General features: G+C 39.5%; 1 protein-coding gene and 1 non-coding gene across 4 annotated transcripts; one reads left to right on the top strand and one right to left on the bottom strand.

Annotated features, from left to right (window-relative positions):
* The first annotated feature begins 5,870 nt into the window (after positions 1-5,870).
* trnae-uuc (transfer RNA glutamic acid (anticodon UUC)) lies at positions 5,871-5,942 on the top strand. The gene has a single exon. It is a non-coding gene; the product is annotated as a tRNA-Glu (tRNA).
* Positions 5,943-7,876: 1,934 nt separating this feature from the next.
* On the bottom strand, positions 7,877-14,051 carry faslg (Fas ligand (TNF superfamily, member 6)). Of its 3 annotated transcripts, none has more exons than XM_088426444.1 (5): positions 13,976-14,051; positions 12,134-12,447; positions 10,410-10,464; positions 10,275-10,346; positions 7,877-8,563 (listed from the first exon to the last, which is right to left on the bottom strand). In XM_088426444.1, the coding sequence occupies exons 2-5, from the start codon at positions 12,362-12,364 to the stop codon at positions 8,136-8,138; spliced, it is 786 nt and encodes a 261-aa protein (XP_088282570.1). In that variant the 5' UTR covers positions 12,365-12,447; positions 13,976-14,051; the 3' UTR covers positions 7,877-8,135. The 3 variants fall into 3 exon arrangements, with proteins under 3 accessions (XP_088282570.1, XP_088282571.1, XP_088282573.1); XM_088426445.1 differs by having other exon boundaries at positions 12,134-12,523; positions 13,976-14,019; XM_088426447.1 differs by lacking the exon at positions 13,976-14,051 and having other exon boundaries at positions 12,134-13,085.
* Between the last annotated feature and the right edge of the window lie 518 nt (positions 14,052-14,569).

Genomic DNA, 14,569 nt, shown 5'->3' with positions numbered 1-14,569 from the left:
TAGATAGATAGATAGATAGATAGATAGATAGATAGATAGATAGATAGATAGATAGATAGATAGATAGAATCAAACCAACCTAATTCTACATGGAAAAAGAAAGTAAGTTGCCTCGTTAAATCATAAACCCAGAACAATATAAGGCAGAGAACCAGTTGGCCTTCCTCACCCTGTTACATTTCGTGTTGATGATTCAACAATGAGGAAGATGCTCGGCAAAAATGACACCCAAAAGTCCTGGTTGAACATAACGGCTTGTCTTCCTCCCAAAAAACAAATCTAAATGAAGTCTTGTGGGGGAAAATTTTATGATTTGAATTAGTGAAAGTGTTTCATTTTTGAAAGGTATGTGAAATCAGGAACGGGACAAGCAGTTTGTAGAAACACCAGCAAGCTAGTTTATAGCGAACAGGCGTCTTGTTATTTATTTGTACATTATTTTTAAATCATTTTTGGCATGTTTGACACAATTTTTTGACAGATTGAGACAGAAATAAAACAATTGATCTAACACAATCAAAAAAGTTACTGAATGAAATTCACATAGCGATATTGCGTTGCTCCAAAGTTCAATAAATTAGACATGGATGACACAGCACTTTTTAAAAATGTTATGCTCTTTTTTCCCCTTTCTTCTCTCTGTCTTATTTTTATTTGTAGTTGTGGGGTAATTGGCTATAAAAGGCCGAGAAAGCGTAGTCGTACTCCGAAAGTAAAACGCGTAAAACAATGTAACGCTCTCACAACAGTGCCACTCAAGCGCAGCCTGACAGAAACAAAAACAAGGCAGCATGTCAGCACACTTTCACTCAGTACTACGTTTCAGTCGAACATGTTTAGTTGGACTCTCTCAAGAGAAACTTACTGTTACTTTTCCTTCTTTTTTTTTTTTTTAACGACACGTATTGTCCCACCCACACAGACTTTCTCTCAGCCTTGCATCACCGCCCACAGCTGTTTGGCCTCCTTTGAAATCTCGCCGGAGATGACGTGTACCGAGTTTCATCATCAGCTTCAGTTTTGTTCATCACCTTATCAGCTTTTGCATTCTGTTAAACCAGCAATTTACCTGCAATTTACTACTGTGTGTTAACCTGTAAGGTTGAACTACTTATGAAGGCAAAAACAAAGGGACAGGGTGGGGGAAAAATTGTTGTGATTTGTATTATATTAGACCGCTGATTTTTGATGATTTTGATTGCCTGCTAGGTTCAACTGCTAGCAAGGAATTACAGTACATCACAGGTGTCAAACTCAAGGCCCGGGGGCCGGGTCCGGCCCGCCACATCATTTTATGCGGCCCGTAAAATGCTGATTTGACTATGCAAGAATGTTGCTCAAACAACCGACCTGAATGTCACCAGTTTATACACTACCCAAAGTCGTTTTGTTTAAAAGAATAAAACATAATAAAATACAAACATAATGCAACATGAATCAAGCATAAATGTCTTATTATGGCACATATTCAACTACTAATGGTCTTATAACTTCATCAATTGAATGCATTGAGCCACAGAATGCATTCTGGATACAATCAAAACGTTTTTTTTTTTTTAAATTATACAGTATATTTACATTTGATTATTTGTGTTATCAAATCTGCATCTAATTGATCCCCAGTGAAATGAATTATTATTACATACACATTTAGTTGAATCGCTATATATTTAAATAAATCGCCCATTAATCGAAAAATCAGTTGTTTCGGATCGACCGATTGACCCGCGTGTATCAGTGAAAGCTGAGCTTGTTTCGAAAACACTTGGCACGTCGTAACCTTTGAGCCGGCCTCGAAGTCACAATGATTTTATGACGGACGTGTGCATATGCACAAGTGTGGGCTGAACAACGTTCCGATACGCTCAGGGTTATTTTTGTCGACAGTATCAATGCCAAACGCAATAAAAAAATTTACCACTCGACCAACTTTATTGATCTGTCTGTCTGCGAAGTTCACTAAATCCATAATTTGGCCCTCTTTACACATGCAATATTGTGTTAGACAAATTCTTCCACATAGCTACTCGCAATATTTTAGCCAAGGGACGGCGCTTTGTTGGAAGTGTGATAAGTTGGTGGTGCCATTTCAAACTTTGATATGATGTCGCCATCTGGGTGAAATTTCAGCTCCCCGGTGTCAATGCTTTCCCTTTGATGTCAAATGTCTTTGAAGTAAAGATCAAAGGATTGGACTAAATACTGCATAAGAGTTCAAATTACGACTTCTAAGAATCGTAGCTAGCTAGCTAAGTAGCTCGGACCGCAGGGGTCCCCAACCTTTTTATCACCACGGACCGGTCAGAACAACGCGTGCGTCCTCGTCCTCTGAACTTGCCTTCTCAAAGAGGCGAAACATCTTCGAGGACAGCGGTGTCCAAATCCGGTCCTCACGAGCCGCTGTCCTGCATGTTTTTGCAGGTTTCTTTCCCCGACACAAATGATCACTCGATCATTTGAATCAGGTGTGTCGGGGAAAAAAACCCCGCAAAACATGCAGGACTGCGGCCCTTGAGCAATGAGTTTGAGCACCCGGTTGCAAACTTTCTTTTCATTCATCTGAGGAAAGGGACACAGAAGAAATGACAAGGAACCAGTTTAAGTACCTTGCAGTTGTCAAAGCGCTAATTAGGTGATAAAACCTTAAGGGCTCGGGCACGCTCGCAGCGGAGTCGTCTTTTTATGAGGGTAGTTTGCGTGGGCGGACAGGTATTTCCCTTCGCTTTCTATTGCGCAACAAAAGGGGAGTTGCTTATGCCTGAGCCACGCGGTGTGTGTTTGTTTATTGATGTGGGCGATTGGCCCGCAAAGCCTTTAAAAACCGGCGCTACCTGCGCCGGTGTCAACACAAATGCACATGAAGATGCATCAGGTAGGAGAAGACGTGCCGCTGGAAGAGCTCACCATGCTGGGCGAGGCAGCAGAGGGCATGCCGGGCGCAATCGGGCGGAGGGCCGTCGTCAGATGCGCGCCCGCCTTGATTGGAGCCGTGCTGCTTTGTGCTGCCGCCGCCGCGGTGCTTTTCATCCACTTCTACATACCTGTATTCAATCAGGTCAGGATGGATTCGTGCATGCACGGATGGATGAATGGATTTATGCATGGATGGATGGACGGAAAGATGGATGGACAAACGGATGGATAGATGAATTGTTATGATGGATGGATGCATGCATGGACAAATGGATTTATGCATGGATGGATGAATTATGTTGGATGGATGAAAGATGGATGGACAAATGAATGGATAGATGAGTTATGTTGGATGGATGGATGGAAAAATGGATGGACAAATGGATGTATAGGTGAATTATTATGATGGATGGATAGATGGATGCATGGACAAATGGATGAATGGATGAATTGTGTTGGATGGATGGATGGATTATGTTGGATGGATGGATGGATGGATGGATGGAAAGATGGGTGTACAAATGTATGGATAGATGAATTATGATGGATGCATGCATGGACAAATGGATGAATTATGTTGGATGATGGACAGATGGAAGGACAAATAAATGAATAGATGAATTATGTTGGATGGGTGGATGGAAAATGGATCTACAAATGGATGGATAGGTGAATTATTATGATGGATGGATAGATGGATGCATGGACAAATGGATGCATGGACAAATGGATGATTGGATGAATTGTGTTGGGTGGATGGATGGATGGACAAATGGATGGATAGGTGAATTATTATGATGGATGGATAGATGGATGCATGGACAAATGGATGCATGGACAAATGGATGAATGGATGAATTGTGTTAGATGGATGGATGGATGGATTATGTTGGATGGATGGATGGAAAGATGGATGGACAAATGTATGGACAGATGAATTATGATGGATGCATGCATGGACAAATGGATGAATGGATGAATTATGTTGGATGATGGACAGATGGATGGACAAATAAATGGATAGATGAATTATGTTGGATGGATGGATGGAAAAATGGATGGACAAATGGATGGATAGGTGAAATATTATGATGGAGGGATAGATGGATGCATGGACAAATGGATGCATTATGTTGGATGGATGGAAAAATGGATGGATGGATGGATGGATGGACAAATGGATGGAGTCTTGCAATGATTGGCTGGATGGATAGATGAATTTTTATGTTCGATGGATGGATGCGTGGACAAATGGATGATAGATGAATTATTTTGTTGGATGATGGATGGAAAGATGGACGGACAATTATGTTGGATGAATGGACGGAATAAAATGCTGGACGTGTGGACTGATGTATATTTATGTCGGATGGATGGATGCATAGTTGCCAACTGGTATCAATATTTGGAGGGAATATACAATTATGAGCTTTTAACAACTGACTTTAATGCCGATTCACTCACCAACCAGATTCAAATGAAAACATTCCATCCAAATTTCCATCCCGTCATAAAACAAAAGCGAGACAACTTTCAAATTGCGTGCGCGGGTTTGGGCCGTAAATGATGTCTTCACTGTCTGTCTGCAGGACACCGGAGCGGCAAGTTTAAGACGCAAAATTAACGTGACGTGTTCAATCCAAAGTAAGCCTCGCAATCTCCGTTTTGGAGCATCCGGCGGCCTGACAAGCACAACACCCTTTGTTTGATTTCCATTTTTCATTTTCTGTCTTCCATAGAGAGTGACGAAGACGGCGGACACCACATCTTCACCGTGGACAGGGCGGCCACCTATTTGATCTACGGCTGGCTGGTTTTCTCGCCGGGTTCGTACAGCGGCCTCCAGAGGAAGAAGGATGAGGAGGTGGTGCTCAAGCAGACGTTTGACCGGCAACAGCTCGACATTCAGACCCAGCCCAGAGAATCTATTGTCTTCTTCTTTGAGAAGCTGAAGATGGTGGACAAGAGCATGCTGAGTGTCCACTTCAGCGGCCAGCACAATAAGAGCTCCTTCCACATCTATGAACTTTGAGACTTTATTCTGGACTTTATTTGCTTTTTTACCCCCATCCTGACAACTTTTTGAAATCTTTATATATAATATAATATCTTTATTTTTTCCCTTTGTTAAAACATGCACAAAACCTGTAGGATCTTCTCAAAGGAGCCCGTGGAATCATCATCATTCATTCTATTAAATACAGATATATTTGTTGCATGAGATTCAACACTGTAAATGTCATGTAAAGTATGCTGGAGAAATAAAGTATTTCATTTTCTTGGTGTTATGTGGTTAATTATTAATTGATATATAATATAATATAATATCATAATCATTCTCAGTTGGTCCTTCATAAAGGGGAAGTCAAGTTACTCATGTTTTTGCCACTTGCAGACAACTGAAAGAGAAAATGAGCACCTTCAAATCATTGATTTATCCTTATGTGTAGACCGCTGGAAAGAGATTTTTGTTTGTATAAAAAGTTATTCCTTCAGTGAGACCACAAGAGAAAACGGTGAAAGATGTGGGTGGAGCCAAACCTTTGACCACGCCCGCTAAACGTTTGCCCACCGACAGTGGTCGAAATAACCACTTTGACTAACAGTCTAGGCGAACAGACACACAGAAGCACGTCCAACCTGTTCAAGGGTCCTAGAAATGGTGGACCTCGTTTTAGTTGCGTGTATTTAAGCAATGGGCTCAAACGTTGTGGTCAATAAATGTACTCCACATCGACGTTAATGGGAATGTTGCAGTATCATATGTGTCCAGCAGAGAGCGCCATCCCCGGCTTGTTGGGGTTAGTATAAGATTGAGTTAGTGCAGTAGATAACGTGTAATTATTGATGTTCTTTAAAGTAATAAAAATTAACATATGAAACACAACATGACAATAACTCCAGTGAACAACTTTGGCAATACTTTGTAAATACAAGCGGGATGTCCGATGTCATATTCCCATATGGTCTAGCGGTTAGGATTCCTGGTTTTCACCCAGGCGGCCCGGGTTCGACTCCCGGTATGGGAACACTTGTTTTGCGTAATAACGTAACGGCACAGCAGAAAATTGAATTTATGCAACGTCAGAAATCATTTCAGCAGCAAAAAAAAGCTATGTTTGAACTTAGAAGACAAGTTCTTCAAATATATACAAGCAAAACGTGTAGCAAAACAAGCAATTCGAACAAATAAAAACGGTGAGGGCGATAAAAATGCGAGACAGAATTTTCCAACTGAAATATATAATGCAAAACAAGTGATCTTTTTCCCCTCAATAAAATGCAATCGTGAAGATGTCTTACAAAATAAACAATGCAAAAAGAAAAAAAAATAAACGAGAAAACAAACTAGAATATAGATTTTGTTTAAAAAATTTAATTAAACATGCACAATGTGTAGCAAGCAGTGTGAACAACTATAACGACGTGAAAAAAGTAAACTTGCTAAGATGAAACTAAGATAAATATAGGGAAACATTTTTTACAACTCGTACAAGAGTAAATATTTTTGTAGTACTACAAAATTGCCACTAGATGTAGCTACAGCTCAAAATACGCCTTGCGTTACCTCACTGTCACGTCTTAAATATGTCAGTATAAAATTGTATGACAATTCATGATTTTTTTTAATTTTCCAAACTCCCTTGATTACCTTCTTCAAAATATTACAAAAATACAAACAATTAAAAAAAACATGGGAAAACTTTTACAAGTGGCAATAGACGAATTGCCATCACTGACGCTAAAAGTGATTGCATGCACTTATGCGGAGAAACTTCTTGCGGTTGCTTCGATGTCACGCTCAAGACCCTCATGTCGATATTAACACAGGAAGGAAGTGCGCGGCCAGACGTGTTGCAGGGGCCCGGGCTCTCTCTGTGCCAGCTATGCGCCTTCTTTTCTTTGCAAACTTAAGAACGAACTCGTCTAACCCAGACAAACCCATAATATGGATTATATAATCATATAATGTGTCATCATTGCATGATATTCTTTTGTTATAACCGGAGCCTCGCCCACCTACTACATTCAACATGTATTTTTAATAAGACAAGAAAATAAATGAAAGTAAAACTAAAGTTTTTTTTTCTTCAAAGATGTGAAAAAATATTAAAAGTTCTACATGAGTTATCGGCATAATGGCGATGAAATTTCTGATGAAATGTCAGTTCTTTTGGTGGTTAAATTTCTAAACCGGAAGTTATAGACTTGGTTCAGGTTGCCCCGCCTCTTTCAACGACGTCGTCCCAATGCACTTGCTAAGCTAATAAACATTTAAACACAAAGTTAAAGAAATATCTTTTAAATTTCTACACAAATCTTGATTTTAATCAATGTTTTATTATTATATTTGTGCGTGATAAATTGTTTTGTATTTTAGTAATCGTGCAACACTTTGGTCAGTCAGCCCTTATGAAGGTTGTTTTTAAATGTGTTTTATAAATAAACTAATTTTATTATTATATTTATTATTTTATGATTATTATATTAATTAGATATTCAGACAATAAAAAGGCTAAATAAACACAATAGTTCGTGGAAAATTTGACGATGTAATAAATAGGAGGAAGAAAGACAACATTTGTAATATTGCCCCAAAATATGAAAAAATACATCGAAGGGTTAGGTAGCTATGATTTAATGTCCGTACTCTTAATAAACATGAAAACATGTCCCTGGCATTGAATGAGTTAAGCAACTTTGCAGGCCATGTCAAGAATGTGTTTTTAGGATAAGCTGTGGCCCAATAAAACGCGGGTGGAGGGCCACAAATGGTCCCCGGACTGCAGTTTGGACACACCGTCCCTGCATTTTTGATTAAATAAGCCTGATTTTGTGAAAATGAATCCCATGTATTTTCAAACTGGAAAAAAACAAAACAAAACAATGTGGAAGCTTTTCAAAAATGAGTGGAAAAAAAGGTGAAAAGCTTTCAAAAGGTGAAACAAGAAGCCAAGGTGAGTGACTTTCCTTTTTTTTTTAATCGAAGAGGCTTGATCCAAACGTCTCTGCGGCGGCTTCTCGGTTAAATACGGCAACAATAAGTTACGAAACTAATGAGGTCTGCTTGGAAAGAAATGTTTTCCGGCCATCGCTTTATGGTAGCACACAATCTTGAAACACGTTGAATAAATATAATGCTACACACATCACTTTAGTGTTACTGATCTCTTTGGATGGGGAGATGTCTTCCTCCGCCGTGACGCGCGATGACATCACAATCAGATCTCGTAGAGGCCGAAGAAGTTGCCGTGGCGGGAGTGACTGAGATATTGGGGGTGCGACACGTTGACCAGGACCCTGTCGTTCCGCCGGAGCCTGAGAGCCGAGGCCAGGTAGCTGTCGGTCGTCCAGGCGTGCCGCCGCTCCGTCTCGCTCCGCCGCCAGCAGAAGCCGGCCCGGTGGGCCTCCATCAGGGCGGCGTCCGGGGCCGCCCCCGACCTCACCAACACCGTGTGGATGAAGGAGGACGTGGGCGAGCAATGCTTGAAGATGAGCTCCACCCGCGAGTAGATGTGGTAGAGTCCGCTGTGGTTGACGCGCAGGGCGCCGTCCTCTACCTGGTAGGACACGCCGCCGCCGGTGAAGGCGGCACCCACGCGTGGCTCCCAGCGCAGTGTTTTGCGGGTTATGTGTTTTTCGATCCGCCCTGTGACAAAAATAGCCTGATATAAATGTCATGTTTCAGGCACTGTGTAAGCGCCGCTTGCAAAAAAAAATGGTGCAATGCAAAAAATAAAACAACAACAAAAAAACAATGCCGTCCAGTGGACATGATTGGTACTTGCCAATTTTGTCCGGTGTATTAAATATGATGGTATTATAGCTTAGGGTTAAATCGCTTAGCTGGTTTTGTTTTCGTGTTACACTTATATGACTATGTTGTGTTTCAATTGCAGTGCAACTGTACAAGCACAGCCATAGTGATAACTTTAAGTGTAAGTGCTAAACAAAAAAAATAATATGAGTGCAGAGAGATCTAGACCAGCACCTGAAGAATGAGACCAAAAAAGGCGCCCTCTAGTGGTGTTTGAAGGTTGGGCAAAATACACCAAGGGAATGACAATTACAATTTCGTATGGCTTATAAGGATCTATGTACACCTGAACCAAAATATAAATGCAGCACTCTGTTTTTGCTCCCGTTTTTTATGTGATGAACTCAAACACATAAAAAAAAAAATCATAAAATTTCTCTGAAATATTGTTCACAAATGTGTCTGAATGTGTGATAGTGAGGACTTCTCCTTTGCCTCACTGGCATGCAATATCAAGGATTAACTTGACAAAATGTTTAAAAATGTGATTGGGGAAATATGTTCATACATGCTTTTAGGCTAAATGCCAAAAAGTGACTCCCCCCCCCCCCCCCCCATGAGGCCCAAGGGCATTGACTTTCACATGCATGCACAAGTAAAACATAATTCCTTTATTTTTAGGATTTGGTCTACATTTTACCAATATACTCCAAAATTAAGTATTTACTGTATTTAAGTAATAATAATTAATTTAAAAAATCCTTTCTGTATTCAGTCAACATTTTACTGATATGCTCTAATATTAAGTTATAATCTGTAATTCAGTCATTAGTAAATAATAAGTAATTGAGAATATTAGGGGGGATTTTTTCCAGACAAATATGAAAAAAATCCACAGTACAAAAATTTCAAATGTGATTTTTTTTATGAAAGAAAACTGCAGTTTCAAAAAGTTTTTTTTTGAGAAAACCTAAAACATCAACAACATTTAAAAAATGATATAATATGACAAATGTATCTCGAATTATTTAAACAAAGCAAGAAACAAATGTATAGTTAATGTTTTTTTTACGAAAATTCAAATAATAATAAATAATAATAATAAATGCTAAATAAATAAATAAATAAATAAACGTTTTCAACACATTTTTTGAAAGTGTTTTTGGTTGAAATAAAATAATTTTACAAAATGTTAAAAACTGAAATTTTGTCAGTAATCTGCAAAATTGTGAAAGCACAAAAATCTGAATTTTGTTTGTTAAAAAAAATGTTCTAAAATAAAAATCCTAAATAGATTTTAATGAACAAAAAGTTGTTTTCAAAATTGTTGGTTTCAGAGTGTTATTTTTAATTTTATTTTTAAAAAAAGAACATAAAATATTTTCAGCATATAAAAATTATATATATATATATATATATATATATATATATATATATATATATATATATATATATATATATATATATATATATATATATGTATTTAATAGTAAAAAAATAATAAAAATAATACATATTTAAAGGATGAAAACTGTCACATTATTAATGAAAAAAAGTAAAAAAAAAATAATAATAATAATTTGAAAGTGGAATCAAATTGTACCTGTGACATGCGCTGCAGTCCTTTCTTCCCTCTGATCTTGATCGTCTTTTTTCCCCCGGGCTTCCTCCAAATCTAAAAGAATGATCGGTTAACACTCGCGGGAAGATGGCGGCGAGCAATCGCACTCGGACTCACCGAGGTGCTTTTCGGCTCTGGCGACTTCCTGCGCTTGCCTGAGCTCACGTGACATCTGAGAGAAACAAAGCCACAAAGTCATCCGCTTCTTCCAGTGAAAGGGCCGACCTGTGCGTCCCGTCTCTTCGGAGGAGTGACCGCACGCCGCTTAAATGTCACAGCGCACTAAAGACTTTTCTTCCATTTGTGAGTGAGTAATCAATAAAAGATGAGAAAGCGCCATTTTTCCCCCCACCGGCACCTACGCACTCTGAAGCGTTAAACTACAGCGGCCAAATTTACAAAACTGTATGACGTGCAAAAGAGTAGCCAAAGTATTGCAAATGCGTTCAAACGTAAAAGCAGGTTTTTTTTTTTGCCCATAATGCCATGCGGTATTTAATTATGCATCCACAAGATGCATTTTTTTTATATTATACCAACATTTTCTAAAATAATAAACATTCTATGTCATTCCTTTTCAGGGCAGTCCAAAATGTTCGCTGCACGTTTCCGTAAAAATGGCAAAATTAGGTGAAAAAATGTGCAAAATACGACAAAAACGTCCACGCGTGTAAATTGCAAAACATGAATTTGGTTAAAAAATCTGAAACTAAAAATATTCAGACTACAGAATACAAAGTTAGATTTTTTTTATGTTGGGAAAAGTACAATGTACATATGAAAAAAAAGAGCAAAACGTAAATACTGATGCAAAGGTACTGCCATACTTTCTTGACACTTTGGCACTATCTTGTGGCATCCAATGAAATATCAGGGTGAGCATCAAAACAGAACCTGTCAATTTTTCAGTACAAACCCTAACCCATCCTAACAGTGGTTTTAAGAGTAGCGCTACAAATATTAGCTAGATGGCCTGTTTTTTGCTACATAGTGGGGATCGAATGCAAGGTTTTCTACCCCTATTTAGGGTCAAGACTCAAGGTTCAAGAGTATAGGTTTGAATTGGATTTTGGTTGAGGTTTGTGTGGCCTTGTTTTTATGCAACATAGTGGGGACCAAATGCAAGGTTTAATGCCTTTGTGGAGACCTCTTGGACTTGTGAGGACCATTTTGGTGGACCCTACGTGGTCAGATTTTTTTTTTTTTTTTGAGGGTCAAGACTTGCTTAGAGTATAGGTTTGAATTGGATTTTGGTTGAGGTTTGAGTAAGGGTTAGTTGTTAGATGTGTGTGTGTGAGGCCTTGTTTTTGTGCTACATAGTGAAGACCAAGGTTCACAGCCTTTGGACTTTTGAGGGCCATTTCTGTGGACCCTGCATGGTCAGATTTGTTTTCGAGGGTCAAGACTTCCATTTAGAGTATCAGTTTGAATTAGTTGGTTGGTTTGGTTGAGGTTAGGGTAAGGGTTAGCTGTTTGGTGTTTGTGGCATTGTTTTTTGCTACATTATGAGGACCAAATGCACGCTTTTCTGTCAGTGGTGAAATCTTGGACTTGTGGGGACCATTTTGGTGGACCCCGCATGTTCAGACCTCATTTTGAGTGTCAAGTCTTGCTTTTAAAGTTTAGATTTGAATTTGATTTTGGTTGGGGTAAGGGTTAGTGGCCTTGTTTTTATGCTACATAGTGGGGACCAAATGCATGAATTTTCCATTTTTGGTGGACCCTTCAAGTTCAGACCTCTTTTTGAGGGTCGACACTTGCTTTTAGAGTAAAGATCTGAATTGGCTATTGGTTAAGGTTAGGGTAAGGAGATGTTAGGTGTGTGTGTGAGCAGTCCTTACCTTCCTCACGTCCTTCATCTGCATCTGCATGTTGTACATCAGGTACCCCCCAAAGCCCAGCGCAGCAAACACCAGCAGAAAGAGCAGCAGAACCACGGAGGTCAACGCGGGGACCCCACTTGCTCTTCGGCTCTTCGTTGGCCAGCTGGGTAGCGGTCCCGGATGCTGCTGCGGCGGAACTCCATCCACGAAGAAGACATGTTGAAAGGGATAGCTCTGCTCACAGCTCATGGCGCCGCTCCAAGTGCAAAATTATGCGGAGTGGGTAGAGGTCGTCTCGCAAAGCAACACCACCACCCACAAAAGTCCTCCCCCTTGCACGTAGAAGCAAAAGCATGCTTTGAGATTCAGGATGTGAGTCAGAGTCACCTGTCCTACTTTTGAAGGACACTTCAGTTTGGTAGTCATCAAGTGGTGGTGGAAAAGAATGAGAAACGGCAAAAATTATTTTGAAAATGTGGGAAAAAATGCAAACGGACAAAAGCGTGACACGTTTTTACAAACACGAGTGCTGTAACTGCAAAAAGTGATCTAAAGTAGATTTTTTTTTTTCCTAAGGGCCACTGAAGAAAAAAAAGGTTTGCATGATTTTCACTTTTGACAATTGTCAGAATTCTAAATTTAAAGTCAGAATGTTCACTTTAAATGAAAGTAATGCTCCAAATTCCGATTTTAAAGTCAGAATTCTGACTTTAAAGCTTCAGACGATGAGAATTCTTGTAGAATAATACTACTCTGTCAACGTAACTTAACCATACAAACATATTCAGCAATGGCGTCTATAGCATGAAAAATTGAGTGGGGCAACAGAGTGGACACTAGCAGCAAAACCTACACAATAAATTCTATGTCAATTTTTTTTATCGCACATAGCTTTACAAATTAAGCCTATGAATAAATGCTCAAAAAGATTCCAAATGAACTTATGACTTTGTTTTCAATGGTCAGTCGCTAGTGCATTTAATCTCTACTGGAATTGAGTTTCTTGTAAATGTCTTGATCCATTTTAGTGTGGAAAATTTTTTTTATTTCTGACTCAGTTGCTGTCACTGGAGTTGTAATAATTATGAGCAGTGACAAAGTTTCTGATCATTCAACATCATCAACTGCAGAGACAGGGTGTCGCCAGTATGCAACTCTGAGTGACTGTACAGCAGATTTTAGATGTGCAGTATATTCAATTGAACACTTGGAAATAATTTGCTGAACTTCCTGAAAAGTCTGCTGTCCATGAGCTGTAGTGCTATAGGTCAGTGGTCCTCAACCCCCGGTACCGGTCCGTGGATCAACTGGTACCGGGCTGCTTGGGCTGCACCCGAAATAATGTTTTATAGATGATTTATTTTAACGGTTCATACGTTTGTGCTTGATCTTTGTTTTTTGCGCCGCCTCTGGCCGCTGTTGATATTACATACAAAGTGAGAAGGATGATGTGTTTTTTTAGAGCAAGGTGATCAAAAGGTTGAGGACCACTGCTAAGGTGATCACTTTTGCAAAATATGTATTACAAGTATCAAAAGCTTCATTCATAACTCCTGCGTTGTTTTGCTCCGTAACATCTGTGCCGTGAGCGATGCTACGATTTAAACAAACCTAACGAGCTGGCCCTATTTGAGTCGCAGTTCCAGAAATGACGTTCGGCTTTGGCCACGCTTTTGGATTATGCAAAATGTTTACCTCGGTAACATAATTGGTAGTCATAATCATGAAAATTAGCGAGAATACGAAAGAGGAGACCATTATTTTGAGCCTGCAGTTCTCCACTAGCGCCATCCGGTGGGGCCAGGCCCCACTGACCCCGAATGCAGGTACGCCATTGATAATCAGTATTACAATACTCACAATAACCAGGCCAACAGCTTCACACCACTACATCAACTTTGGTCTTTGTCGAAAGTGGCACAGAGACAAATTACTCTTTGTTCTTTGCCCTTTGTTCCTGTCTCGAGAGACAAGGTACTTAATGAAACACTGCCCCCTAATGGAGGGCGGACTATCCTTCAATTCTCACTTAAAAGTCATCAGAAAAAGGGATAGCTTGATTGAAGATGAAGATGAAAAAGCAACTTTTTGGAGATTTTAAGCATGTTCCAATGTTGATTTCTCACCCTAAACACTCCTGAAGTGTTATTTTCCTTTATTGATATATTTCTAAGCAGCTTTCACCTACCTCCACCCGTGTACATAAAAATGGCTTGAAGATCGCTTATGACGACAGGAGCAATTCGCAACTCCCCGCACCGCCTCTGCAAGAGAAAATTCATCCCGATCTCATACACGTCTTTAAGTTTCATCTTGATTCCGGAGTTGAGATTTTGCACCGAGTCAGGCAAGTAGACAGCAACGTTTCGTTTTCTACTACGTCTTACTGTAGAAAGTGGCTAAAATGTGTGTTTGGGAGCACGCAGCCAGACAGTTAGCGCCAGTAGTAAATAA

This window comes from Hippichthys cyanospilos, chromosome 10 (genome assembly GCF_059441005.1).
Source record: "Hippichthys cyanospilos isolate Australia breed blue-spotted pipefish chromosome 10, RoL_Hcya_1.0, whole genome shotgun sequence".
In the NCBI taxonomy this organism is placed as follows: Eukaryota; Metazoa; Chordata; class Actinopteri; order Syngnathiformes; family Syngnathidae; genus Hippichthys; species Hippichthys cyanospilos.
This window is presented reverse-complemented; position numbering and strand designations above follow the sequence as displayed.